This window comes from Nerophis ophidion, linkage group LG09 (assembly GCF_033978795.1).
Source record: "Nerophis ophidion isolate RoL-2023_Sa linkage group LG09, RoL_Noph_v1.0, whole genome shotgun sequence".
In the NCBI taxonomy this organism is placed as follows: Eukaryota; Metazoa; Chordata; class Actinopteri; order Syngnathiformes; family Syngnathidae; genus Nerophis; species Nerophis ophidion.
The window spans coordinates 53586858-53601317 of record NC_084619.1 but is presented as its reverse complement, the minus strand read 5'-3'; the positions used below and the strand labels follow the sequence as shown (position 1 = coordinate 53601317).

The 14460-nt window shown below is 39.0% G+C and overlaps 1 protein-coding gene across 1 annotated transcript; it reads right to left on the bottom strand.

The window, feature by feature from the left end:
* Positions 1 to 3285: 3285 nt before the first annotated feature.
* On the bottom strand, positions 3286 to 12259 carry myoz1a (myozenin 1a). Its single transcript, XM_061911249.1, has 6 exons — positions 11943 to 12259; positions 10688 to 10774; positions 6829 to 7016; positions 6454 to 6739; positions 5010 to 5172; positions 3286 to 3710 (listed from the first exon to the last, which is right to left on the bottom strand). The coding sequence occupies exons 2-6, from the start codon at positions 10770 to 10772 to the stop codon at positions 3485 to 3487; spliced, it is 948 nt and encodes a 315-aa protein (XP_061767233.1). The 5' UTR covers positions 10773 to 10774; positions 11943 to 12259; the 3' UTR covers positions 3286 to 3484.
* Positions 12260 to 14460: the final 2201 nt, after the last annotated feature.

The following is a 14460-nucleotide window of genomic DNA, read 5'->3' as shown; positions in this document are numbered from 1 at the left end:
TCAATGATGAAATATTAACATTGCAACACATGCTAATACAGCCTTTTTAGTTTACTAAATTGCAATTTTTAATTTCCCGGGAGTTTTTTCTTGAAAACGTCGCGTAATGATGACGTGTACGCTTGACGTCACGGGCTGTTAGGAATATGAGCGCTGCGCACACACACACCTAAAAGTCGTCTGCTTTAACCGCATAATTACACAGTATTTTGGAGATCTGTGTTGCTGAATCCTTTGCAATTTGTTCAATTAATATTGGAAACGTCAATGTAGAAAGATGGAGTTGGGAAGCTTTGGCCTTTAGCCACACAAACACACAGTGATTCCTTGTTTAAAATTCACGGAGGTGAAACTTTACTATGGATCAGAGCGGACATGGATCCCAACCGAATGTCAACCAGCAGGTTTCGGTGAGAAAATTGTGGTAAAAAGTCGCTTCTTACCGGAAATCAGCTGAGCTTGCCCCATCCATAAAGCTGCCGTCGACTTCGCTGAGACACTGCGCATCAACACACCCGTGGAGACACACCTCCGACTATCAGGTACTGTTAAACTCACTAAAACACTAGCAACTCAATAGAAAGATAAGGGATTTCCCAGAATTATTCTAGTAGATGTCTCTAAAAACATACGAATTGCGTTTTTTTTATTTTCTAACTTGTTTTTTTTTCTAGTCCGTCGCTATCAATATCCTCAAACACAAATCTTTCATCCTCGCGCAAATTAATGGGGAAATTGTCGTTTTCTCGGTCCGAATAGCTCTTTTTGTTGGAGGCTCCATTAAAATCAATGTAAGTATGTAAAGAGCCATCAACATGTGACGTCATCGTCTGCGACTTCCGGTAGAGGCAGGGCTTTTCTGTTAGCACCGAAAGTTGCGAACTTTATCGTGGATGTTCTCTACTAAATCCTTTCAGCAAAAATATGGCAATATCGCAAAATGTTCAAGTATGACACATAGGATGGACGTGCTATCCCCGTTTAAATAAGAAAATCTCATTTCAGTAGGCCTTTATGTAGACAATTACTTAAAAATCCTATCAAAAAGTGAGAACAATTCCACAACTCCAACACAGGCAGTTCTTTATGTGTTGCTGCCAATAAACAAACACAAAAGGATTGCAAGACATGCTTTGTAGAGGCAAGATATTTACCCTCTAGCTTTTTATACATATCCTTTCTTTGTTAATGATTTTTATTTTTACAAAACCCAAAACCAGAGTATTTGGCACGTTATGTAAATTGTAAATAAAACAGAATACAATGATTTGCAAATCTTTCATCCATCCATCCATTTCTTACCGCTTATTCCCTTTGGGGTCACGGGGGGCGCTGGTGCCTATATCAGCTACAATCGGGTGGAAGGCGGAGTACACCCTGGACAAGTCGCCACCTCATCACAGGGCCAACACAGATAGACAGACAACATTCACACTCACATCCACACACTAGGGCCAATTTAGTGTTGCCAATCAACCTATCCCCAGGTGCATGTCTTTGGAAGTGAGAAGAAGCCGGAGTACCCGGAGGGAACCCAGACAGTCACTGGGAGGACATGCAAACTCCACACAGAAATATCCCGAGCCCGGGATTGAAGCCAGGACTACTCAGGACTTTCGTATTGTGAGGCAGACGCACTGATCCCTCTGTCAACGGGCTGCCCGATTTGCAAATCTTTTTCAACCTGTATTAGATTAGATTAGATTAGATTTAGATTTATTGGTCCCCGTTGGGGAAATTCATTTTCACTGCCGTACATTTAAACATATAGACATTACACATCACAGAACAAAAATAACAAAAAGACATCATACATGACCAACACATTTACAGGCTTTATCAGACGGGTTCAATTGAATAGACTGCAAAGACAAGATACTTAATTAAAAACCTTTTAAGGCCCAAGCTGTTTGTTTGTTTACATGCTTTTTTATATATATATATCTTTGGTATTTGGGCTTATTGGACCCTAATTAGAATAAAAAATAAGAATCATCTTTTTGTATGATGTACTTAGTCCATAAGTAACAAATGTGTACTTCATGTTTAGTGACATGCTAATTCTTATTTTTACACTTTTTTTTTTTCCAAATCCTATCTTAGGTTATACTCTTCAGACACCATCAGATAGCAGTATAAGTGTCCACATAAGGCCAGTAGTGTACACAATTTTGGAAATAAGAACTAAAAGGTGCTGTCCACGCATGTGGCCAACTAAGCCTGTCAAGGTTTTAATGTTTGAACTGGTAAACTTTACATTATTTTTTCCAAATGTTTAGCTCATTTAAAATGTGATGCCTGCAACATGTTTCCAAAAAGCTGGCACAGGTGGCAAAAAAGACTGAGAAAGTTGAGGAATCCTTATCAAACACTTATTTGCAACATCCCACAGGTGAACAGGCTAATTGGGAACAGGTGGGTGCCACGATTGGGTATAAAAGCAGCTTCCATGAAATGTTCGGTCATTCACAAACAAGGACAAATGCGTGAGAAAATTGTCGAACAGTTTAAGAACAACATTTCTCAACGACAACATATGTTGCAATTCAAGCGACGTCTTTTTCATGGACACCCCTGCTTATTTCAACAAGACAATGCCAAGCCACCTTCTGCAAGTGTTACAAAAGCGTGGCTTCGTAGTAAAAGAGTGCGGGTACTAGAATGGCCTGCCTGTAGTCCAGACGTGTCTCCCATTGAAAATGTTTGTCGCAAAGCTTCAAAAATTGGTCTCATCAGTTCCCAAATGTTTCCTGAGTGTTGTTAAAAGTAAAGGCCATGTAAAACAGTGGTAAAAATGCCCCTGTGCCCACTTTTTTGCAATGTGTTGCTGCTATTAAATTCAAAGGTAATGATTATTTGCCCAAAAAAATAAGCTTCTCAGTTCAAACATTAAATATCTTGTTTTTGCAGAGTATTGAATTGAATAAAGGTTGAAAAGGATTTGCAAAACATTGTTTTCTGTTTTTTTTACGATTTACACAACGTGCCAACTTCACTGGTTTTGGATTTTTTACATGCTTAAAAGAGTCATAACAGTTAATTTTACGTTATAGTGATTAGTTTCCTGAGTAGAATATATTTGCACATGTGAACAAGGCCTCATGACAAATATCATTGCCGTTTGAAAAAGGGTTTATTTGAAATAAACAGTCGATGAAGTAATAGGCTAAGTGTTCTGCAGTTAAATTTCTGCATGCGACCTCACTTTGACGAGGTCACAGAAACTTTTAAAACACAAAAGAGCTTGGATACCACAACAGGACATGCGGACACATTGACATGAAGTATGTTTAAGAGAGTCACGTTTAATCTGTAAAACGTGTACATTTTGTTCTTTTGCCTTTCAGAACAAGAACATCGCCACATGTCATCTAAGGTGAGTGTGCATGCCAGCATGTATGCGTGCATCCTCTCATGTTTTCTTTGCATGGACTGTATGTGTTAGTCTGAGCACGGTGGGCGTTAGTAACAACGCGGCTACTCTTCATAGCTCGTCGGTCTCCCCCTCGTAGGGCACCTCCACATGGATGCTGCAGGGCTCGCTGCTGCCCATCCAGCCAATGGGCGTGCGGTTGAAGGAAGGTCGGAGGTTGAGGTCATTCTCGTACACCATCAGGGGCTCAGCCATCAATTGGATTTTCACACTGTCTGGCAGCTGGAATTTCATGAACTGGCTGGCTTTTTCATATCCGCCATAGGGCATAGCACTCCTGGCAATACAAGATTATTTAGTTAAAAAATACTTGCTTCAGTATCTGCAAATAATTGCTTTGAGGCTGTTCCTGTAGATGAAAAACAGGCAAAGTCGAAGGATGGAACCCTGAGGTACCCCCCAAACTAGAATAGCTTATTATTAACAATGCCATCCATCCATCCATCCGTCTTCTTCCGCTTATCCGAGGTCGGGTCGCGGGGGCAGCAGCTTAAGCAGGGAAGCCCAGACTTTCCTCTCCCCAGTCACTTTGTCCAGCTCTGCCCGGGGGATCCCAAGGCGTTTCCAGGCCAGCTGGGAGACATAGTCTTCCCAACGTGTCCTGGGTCTTCCCCGTGGCCTGTTACCAGTTGGACGTGCCCTAAACACCTCCCTAGGGAGGCGTTCGGGTGGCATCCTGACCAGATGCCCGAGCCACCTCATCTGGCTCCTCTCGATGTGGAGGAGCAGCGGCTTTACTTTGAGCTCCTCTCGGATGGCAGAGCTTCTCACCCTATCTCTAAGGGAGAGCCCCGCCACCCGGCGGAGGAAACTCATTTCGGCCGCTTTTACCCGTGATCTTGTCCTTTCGGTCATAACTTCATGACCATAGGTGAGGATGGAACGTAGATCGACCGGTAAATTGAGAGCATTGCCTTCCGGCTCAGCTCCTTCTTCACCACAACGGATCGGTACAACGTCCACATTACTGAAGACGTCGAAACGGTCCGCCTGTCGATCTCACGATCCACTCCTCCCCCACTCGTGAACAAGACTCCTAGGTACTTGAACTCCTACACTTGGGGCATGGTCTCCTCCCCAACCCGGAGATGGCACTCTACCCTTTTCCAGGCGAGAACCATGGACTCGGACTTGGAGGTGCTGATTCTCTTTCCGGTCGCTTCACACTCGGCTGCGAACCGATCCAGTGGGAGCTGAAGATCCCGGCCAGATGAAGCCATCAGGACCACATCATCTGCAAAAAGCAGAGACCTAATCCCGCGGCCACCAAACCGGAACCCCTCAACGCCTAGAAATTCTGTCCATAAAAGTTATGAACAGAATCGGTGACAAAGGACAGCCTTGGCGGAGTCCAACCTTCACTGGAAATGTGTTCGACTTACTGCCGGCAATGCGGACCAAGCTCTGACACTGATCGTACAGGGAGCGGAAAGCCACAACGCATAAGAGACAAATACTGTATCTCTGTCCTGAATGAAAATCATTGACTCATGCAATCATTATTGTGGAACTGTAATCTCCAAAATGTCAAGAGTTCAACCAAACACATTAACAATGTTTACAAAGAGGAAAATACCTGTTGAAGCTTTTGTACTTGCGCAGTTCGATTTGCTTACAGGGGCCAGGCATTGCTGATTTTAGAGTGGCTATCAAACCTGCGTCGCCCTTCATGGCCTTCTCCCATGGTGATGTGTAACTCGTCCCGTGCATCTTTTTGGATGCGTCACCTTTTCCACCGTCTGTCGAGGAAGAATGAGACAAACTAGGCGGGCCTCAGTCTACATCTACAGTACTTAATTGTAGTGTGAGGGCATCTTTTTTGTCTATTGTCAAGACAAAAGCTCAGCATTTTAAGAACTACAGATGGGGAAAACATGTCCCTCATAATATTCTTTTACTCTAATTTAGTTTTCAGTTATGTTTTCTCAGCTTAGAGTTGGCAACTTTTGAAAGTGTTTTCCAAACTTTTTCAGCTCAGGTTAGAAATGCAGTTTATTCTTGTAACCCAAACTGACAAAAGTACCTAATGTAACTGACATATACATTTCAATTAATGTTAAAGGAGGCAGCAGGGCCCCAACTCAAAGTACTTGAAAGGTTTGCTTCATTGTTCACATGAAATGCAATTGCTGTATGAATTTTATTGAGGACCACACTGTTTCTTAGCGTTGGTGAACTACCGTATTTTCTGGACTATGAAGCGCAGCGGGATATAGGCCGCACCCTCCAAATTTTTTAATAAAAAAAATGTTTTCCATATATTAGGCGCACAGAATTATAAGCCACAGATATATATATGTTGTGAAATTAGTTATCTACAATTTTTTTTTTGTAAATGTTTACTTCCATACAGTAATTGTTTCCAAACGGTGTCTGTAACAAGGTAGTGAAATAGCTGATCTAACAAAACATAAGTCATCGTCTCTAGCTTTCCAATCAACTAAACTGACTCAGTGAGTCCACGATTATGTTTTGGTAAATTTACGAAAATTAAACAATACAAAAAAAATGCAGCTGTAAGTTAATAGTACTAAAAACGACACTCGTAAACGGGTTAGCATATTGTCTAATACCAACAACGTTATCTTAATTACATTACTATTGCACGTACAAATAAGCATGAAAACACTCCTACAGACATCACACATGGGACAGTTTAGTAAGTATGAACAGTTATAGTTATATTGTAAAACCTACAAACGGCGCTTGGAGTGACGAATGAAGAATCAATAGGAGTATAAACGCTATGGAGAACTGAAAGATCGAACGGCACTTCTACTTCCGGTTCAGCACTGTAGCCCCTGCAGTGAGCGAATGCATCCAAAGGATAGCGCCATAGCACAAACATTAACTTATCAATTCAGTGTATTTGTTTTTGTTTTGTTAATTATTTGCATTATGGTCGTCAGTGAAGAAAAATCTATATATTAGCCGCACCGTTTTATATGCTGCAGGATTCAAAGTGTGGGAAAAAAGTTGCGACTTATATTCTGTTCTACCTTCTACTCCTTCATACCAACCTTTTAGTGGAGACCCCTCACTGGATCCATCTCCCTTTCCATCTTTCCCATGCTGGCCTTCACCGTGTTCCCCTGCACCAACTGCTCCTCCAGCACCTCCCGCTCCTCCTGCAGCTCCACCCTGGCTTCCAGGCTTTGGGAGAGGCACGGGGCCGCCGCTGCCTCCATATCGAAACATTCCATAATGCAGCTGCCCTACGTCCTTGCTAAGCAAATACCCGCCCAGGTTTATCGTCTGACTCCCCATGTGACCGCCCAGCGAGGGAACAAACCCCTGCATTTCGTCCTGAAAAGAACACAATCAATGCAACCGTTGTCATTTCCTTATGAACCCTGTGTTAACAGGTCTGCGTTCCATGCACTGTAGGCACTCACATTAGTGTCACCGATGAAAATGTCCGGGTTGTTCTCGTAGATGAACTTCTCCACACGCTGCTGCCTCATCTTGAACATCTTGGAGCCTTTGTTCTTGAGCAGCGAGAGCTCCTCCAACATGATGTCCTTTGGCACCCCGATCTTTCTTCCCAAGTCAAACTCGGATATATTTGGCACAATCTCGTACTCTAGGTAAGGACCATCACAAAAGAAAATCAGCAAGTCAAGGTAGATTTGTCGCCTTAAAGCGCCTACTGCAAGGGTGTTCAAACATTTCCATTGAGGACCGCACATTGCAAAATCACAACCTGCGGGGCCCATTTTGAAATCTTTCACTTTCAAAATGAACCTTTAGTGCTTCCTTCAAGTTTGTTTCAGGGGACCCGGTAGGGCTTCAGTCATAAAAATTTGGAAAATAGGTTATTTTGTCAAAACCCTGTTTTTTATGGCAAAAAAAACGTTTTTTTCTAGCAAAAACACAAAATGTGCAATAGTTTCCCCCTAAAAATGTATTTGCTGTAAACCTTTTTGAAACCAAGAGCTACTTCTTGGGTACTGATTAATGCGAAGGGCTACCAACCAGTTTGATACAAACTTAAAGGGGAACATTATCACAATTTCAGAAGGGTTAAAACCAACAATAAATCAGTTCCCAGTGGTTTATTTTATTTTTCGAATTTTTTTCAAAATTTTACCCATCATGGAATATTGCGAAAAAAGGCTTTAAAGTGCCTGATTTTCACTATCCGTATATCCACCCGTCCATTTTCCTGTGACGTCACTGCGTGATGCCAATACAAACAAACATGGCAGATAGAACAGAAAGATATAGCGACATTAGCTCGGATTCAGACTCAGATTTCAGCGGTTTAAGCGATTCAACAGATTACGCATGTATTGAAACGGATGGTTGGAGTGTGGAGGCAGATAGCGAAAACGAAATTGAAGAAGAAACTGAAGCTATTGAGCCATATCACGACAGACAAAGGCAATGAGGACAAAATTGCTAGAAGTAACCAATTTGCCCAATTTACCTTTAATAAATAAATCTATATACATAAAAAATGTGTATTTATGTCTGTCATTCCATCCATCCATCCATCCATTTCCTTCCGCTTATTCCCTTTCGGGGTCGCGGGGGGCGCTGGCGCCTATCTCAGCTACAATCGGGCGGAAGGCAGGGTACACCCTGGACAAGTCGCCATCTCATCGCAGGGCCAACACAGATAGACAGACAACATCCACACTCACATTCACATTCCGTCGTACATTTTTTTTCCTTTTACGGAAGGTTTTTTTGTAGAGGATAAAGAGGAGAAAACACAAAAAAAATAAAAATATAATTTTGAAACATAGTTTATCTTCAATTTAACCTCTTTAAAATTCAAAATTCAACTGAAAAATATGAAGAAAAAAAACAGCTAATTTGAATCTTTTTAAAAAAAATAAAAAAATAATGTATGGATCATCATTAGTAATGTTTCCTGATTAAGATTAATTTTTGAATTTTGATGACATGTTTTAAATCCAATCTGCACTTTGTTATAATATATAACAAATTGGACCAAGCTATATTTCTAACGAAGACAAATCATTATTTCTTCTAAATCAGGAACAAAAAATCTAAAAGAAATTCAAAAGACTTAGAAATAAGATTTAAATTTGATTCTACAGATTTTCTAGATTTGCCAGAATATTTTTTTTAATTTTAATCCTAATAAATTTGAAGAAATATTTCACAAATATTCTTCGTCGAAAAAACAGAAGCTAAAATGAAGAATTAAAATAAAAATGTATTTATTATTCTTTACAATAAAAAACAAATACTTGAACATTGATTTAAATTGTCAGGCAAGAAGAGGAAGGAATTTAAAAGGTAAAAAGGTATGTGTTTAAAAATCCTAAAATCATTTTTAAGGTTGTATTTTTTTTCTCCAAAATTGTCTTTCTGAAAGTTATAAGAAGCAAAGTAGAAACATAAATGAATTTATTTAAACAAGTGAAGACCAAGTCTTTAAAATATTTTCTGGGATTTTCAAATTCTATTTGAGTTGTGTCTCTCTTAGAATTAAAAATGTTGAGCAAAGGGAGACCAGCTTGCTAGTAAATAAATAAAATGTAAAAAACAGAGGCAGCTCACTGGTAAGTGCTGCTATTTGAGCTATTTTTAGAAGAGGCCAGAAGGCTACACATCTGGTCCTTACGGGCTACCTGGTGCCCGCGGGCACCGCGTTGGTGACCCCTGCTGTAAAGTAATTCGAGCCTTGAATAGGCCAATAATTCATAACACCATTGATTTTAATTTATAAATAGTTTTTTGGAGCAATGACAGTTCAAAAAATTAATTAACTTCTTTGGGATCCAAAATGACCTCATTAAAAAAAAAAGTTAATAATAAGTATTGTTTTTTAAACGTTCAACAGTTAATTTTTCTAGATCAACTTCAGATCTATCAGCTGACCTTCTTATTTGTTTATGTTTTCTTTTTTGTTTGTTTGTTTAGAACAGTGGTTCTCAACCTTTTTTCAGTGACGTACCCCCTGTGAACATTTTATAAATTCAAGTACCCCCTAATCAGAGCAAAACATTTTTGGTTGAAAAAAAGAGATAAAGAAGTAAAATACAGTACTATGTCACCAGTTTATGTTTTATTAAATTATATAACAGTGCAAAATATTGCTCATTTGTAGTGGTCTTTCTTGAACTATTTGGAAAAAAAAGATATAAAAGTAACTAAAAACTTGTTGAAACTTTAACAAGTGATTCAATTATGAATAAAGATTTCTACACATAGAAGTAATCATCAACTTAAAGTGCTCTCTTTGGGGATTGTAATAGAGATACATCTGGATTCATGAACTTAATTCTAAACATATCTTCACAAAAAAATAAATCTTTAACATCAATATTTATGGAACATGTCCACAAAAAATGTAGCTGTCAACACTGAATATTGCATTGTTGTATTTTTTTTTCACAGTTTATGAACTTACATTTATATTTTGTTGAAGTATTATTCTATAAATATATTCATAAAGGATTTTTGAATTGTTGCTATTTTTAGAATATTTAAAAAAAAATCTCACGTACCCTTTGGCATACCTTCAAGTACCCCCAGTGGTACGCATACCCCCATTTGAGAACCACTGGTTTAGAGTGTCCGCCCTAGTTCAAACCCCGGCCGAGTCATACGAAAGACTATAAAATGGGACCCATTACCTCCCTGCTTGGCACTCAGCATCAAGGGTTGGAATTGGGGTTTAAATCACCAAAATTGATCCCTGGACGCGGCCACAGCTGCTGCTCACTGCTCCCCTCACCTCCCAGGGGGTGATCAAGGGTGATGGGTCAAATGAAGAGAAAAAATTCGCCACACCTAGTGTGTGTGTGTGTGACAATCATGGGGAGTTTAACTTTATGCCCTTTTGTCAGAGACAACTTTGTTTTCTATATGGCAAACACACAAAATATGCAATATTTTGCCCCCCAAAAATCTCAAAGTGGAATTGAAGACTTGAATATGTCAATAATCCTTAACAACATTGATTTCGATTCATTATTATTTTTATGCGCAATGACAGCTTTAAAGAAAAAAGCAGTCAGCATGGCAGCTTTGTGTTACAACTGGTTACATTTCCTCTGTTTGCTCTTTTAAGTGTTCTTTTTTTCAATAGTATTTTTAAAAAGTACCTTTGGCTGTTAAAAAAAATTAGCCGGTATGCTAATTTGTGGACACCCCTGCCCTACTGCATAGCAACCTCTTCTTTCTATGGTATTACATCTTTATTTGTACTTACAGAATTGGTATACGCCCCCATATAATATATTGTGATGCTGTGGAAATATAAGTTATCCTTACCATCTTGACTGATTTTTGATAGGTCAATGATGACTTTAGTAGGCTTTCTCCTCTTGATTAAGGGGGCAGGTGTTCTTACAGGCATGGCTGGGGAGGGAGACAAAGTGAGAACAATGTTTAGTGTCAAAACATGCCAAAAAAAAATTCAAGCTGTAAATCAGCATGAGCAAACCCCTTCTATACATTTCTGCAAGTTTAATCAAAATGTAAATAATTACATGAGAGGGAATAGAGAGAACTGTTTTTGAGAAACTAAATACCAGTAATATGACTCTAAATCCGCTGTACTTAGGTGCAAATGCACCAAGGGGGTGTGTCATAGCAGCGGCGTTCCAGGGTTCACTGTTTACTGTCAACACCTATGGCATTCACAACCCATAAAGCCTCTCCACTTGGACCCGGAAGCGTCACCCATGCAGGCAACGTGGGCACCACTCGTGTCAAGTTCAAGGCTGGTGTTCGTGCCCTCGGATTTTTCCGGCATTCCCCGTGTGAAAGAGATGCCTATACTGAGGGTAACGGTAAAGCCCAATGTGCATGCATGCTCCTTTCTTGTTGGCTGCTCAGATAGACAACATTAACAGATGCAACTAAGTGATATTTCGACTGAGATGCACCATCAGTGCCTATCATGTCAAGCCCACCCGACACGTTAAAAGGCAAAACATCACACTGGGCAGCTGTAACCGAACCCACCCCAGCTATTTTTAAAATCCATCCCCAGCCAAGACATTTAGTGAAGAGTAACCGCGTCGTTTGACTGTCAAATGGGACGAATACGACACTTCAGCGCACAAAACACACCCCTAAAACGTCATTGTGTTTGGGGAACACCACTGAAAATCAATCAAATTAGTAACTAGTTGGCTTTCAGATGCAGTTTTCAGTTCCTGAAGATTATTATAAGATGCAGACCCCCTTTGATGTTTGGTTTTAACATCTTCCCTTTCAGGGTTTGGTGACGGCATTGCACAGAGGAGGGGGGTCAGCACATTCACCCGTTGCTTTAGGCCTTTTAAGAAGGAACCGATCAACCGAGTGGTGTTAAAATAGCTTCAAAATGAAATCATTTTAAAACGGCCACATTCAAAGAAACACATATTATAACTAACTGAATTTCCTCACAACTTCTATTCTTAGAAAGTATAGGAAGAAGACTGCATTTTGTGTCCAATCCATGTTTTGCAGTACTAATCAAGGCTTTTAGACAAGGAAAAGATTAACATGCACGCTGATTGGATGCCGTTTTACTCACCTGAGTTTTTTTTTTATGTAATCCTGACTGAGTGAGATCGAGCAGAGAAGTAAGAGACCCAAGATCCCAATTTTACAAATCCCTCAGTGCCTCTAAACCGTACGACTCACTGGATCCAGGTACGGGGGCTTTGCGATACCCACCCTACACTAAGATAGCAGGTCTTCTTCCAGGCTGGGTCCGTCTGGGTGGGAGGCAGCAGCGTTGGAGGAGGAGGTGGATTTTGAGGAGTATGAATAGGGATTGAGGGGCTCCTAAAGTATGGAGGGGGGGTCAGTCGCCTGGCCAGCTGAAAGTGCTGATGGGGATATTAAGGGAACAAAATCATTCTCGCAGATGGTTCGCGAGCATATATTTAGCAGCAGGAACGCCGAGAAGCCAAATCAGTTACAGGATAACCTCAAGGCTCCAAGGGGTGTGTTTTGGGCTGTACGGTGTGAGAGAAAGTGTAATGCATACACGTACACATTACGCGTCTGAGGTTAAGCACATGCGTATAAGTAGGATTTGTGTTTCAAAGGGAGGGTCAGCGTCTTTACACCCGGCACGACACTTTGCCTCATGTATTGCTATTCTCATTGGACGAAAATTATATACATTAAATGTGTTGTGTCGTAATTTTTGGTGTATATTTTTTTACGATGTAGATATATTCCATACCAGTGATTCTCAACTTTTTTTCAGTGATGTACCCCCTGTGAACATTTTTTTAATTCAAGTACCCCCTAATCAGAGCAAAGCATTTTTGGTTGAAAAAAAAGACATAAAGAAGTAAAATACAGCACTATATCATCAGTTTCTGATTTATTAAATTGTATAACAGTGCAAAATATTGCTCGTTTGTAGTGGTCTTTTTTGAACTATTTGAAAAAAAAGATTTACAAGTAACTAAAAACTTGTTAAAAAAATAAACAAGTGATTCAATTATAAATAAAGATTCTACACATAGAATTAATCATCAACTTAAAGTGCCCTCTTTGGGGATTGTAAAAGAGATCCATCAGGATTCATGAACTTAATTCTAAAGATTTCTTCACAAAAAAATAATATTTTAAACATAAACAATATTTATGGAACATGTCCACAAAAAATCTGGCTGTCAACACTGAATATTGCATTGTTGTATTTCTTTTCACAGTTTATGAACCTACAATTATATTTTGTTGAAGTATTATTCAATAAATATATTTATAAAGGATTTTTGAATTGTTGCTTTTTTTAGAATATTAAAAAAAAAATTCACCTACCCCTTGGCATACATTCAAGTACCGCAGAGGGGTACGTGTACCCCAATTTGAGAACCACTGTTCTATACTGTATTCATTAAATTTTTACTAGGTTGTAAATGAAATAAATAATATGTATATATGTAGAATAGATTTATATTATTCATATATTATGTATTATATATATAATATATGTAATATATTATTTATTATTATTATTGTTTATTGTGAGCGAACTGTGGTGTTGAATTTCCCCCAGGGGAAATTCATTCTATTCTATTCTATTTCTAAATACGTTACAAAATATAAAAAAAGATATAATATAAGTCACTTTGTATGACATTTTTTATACACCTGAGATTACATATTGTCGTTACATTATTTCTGTATTCCAGTGGTTCTAATACTTTTTTCATCAGCTACAACCTCAGGAAAAAATACTTGGCTCGCCATTAAAATACAGCAGCATAGTCGGCCTAAGTATGCATTAAAAAAGACGCAGATGTTTTATTTAGCAAATGTATTTAATATTTGGGGTCACTGTAACATTAAGCACAGTTTGAACAGTAACACTATGTTTAACCTAACAGAGTGATTCTTTGGTGTACCACTAGATGGAGCCCGTGTACCAGTCGGGGTACACGTACCACAGTTTGAGAATTGCCTATGTATTTACATCCTTAGTCACAAATGAAGAGAAAGTTGTTGTCAACAATATAATTAATATATATAATATACACAGTGATCACACTGATTCCAAAAATACCGTTTTGGATTTAATGTGCGCTGCATGCTTGATCAAACTAAAATGTTTATATTATAATAAAATAGATAATATCTAGTCCAGAATATACCCCACATTTTAGCTGAGAGCTTGACTGGGATAGGTATACAAAATGGATTGATGGCTATATAGCAGGGGTCGGGAACTTTTTAGGCTGAGAGACCCATACAAGCCAAATATTTTAAAAAGTATTTTCGTGGGAGCCATATACTATTCTTTTTAACACTGAATACAACTAAATGCATGCATTTTTTAAGTAAGAGCAACAATTTTAAGAGTTTAATAAGTCTCTTATTCTTTTTTTAGTAACAATGTTATTCTGAAACTAACCAACAATAAATAAAATACTTCTCACTAGGGCTGCGAATCTTTGGGTGTTCCACGATTCGATTCAATATCCAATCTTGGGGTCGCGATTCGATAATATATCGATTTTTTTCGATTCAACGCGATTCTCGATTCAAAAACGATATTTTTCCGATTCAAAACGATTCTGTATTCATTCAAT

Bases quoted from the DNA above. Each gene is read 5' to 3' on its own strand.
- myoz1a (XM_061911249.1), bottom strand. From the start codon at position 10,772: ATGCCTGTAAGAACACCTGCCCCCTTAATCAAGAGGAGAAAGCCTACT. The intron at 7,017-10,687 runs GTAAGGATAACT...GTCCTTACCTAG, and splicing joins ATCAAAAATCAGTCAAGATG to AGTACGAGATTGTGCCAAAT. The intron at 6,740-6,828 runs GTGAGTGCCTAC...TGTTCTTTTCAG, and splicing joins TTTTCATCGGTGACACTAAT to GACGAAATGCAGGGGTTTGT.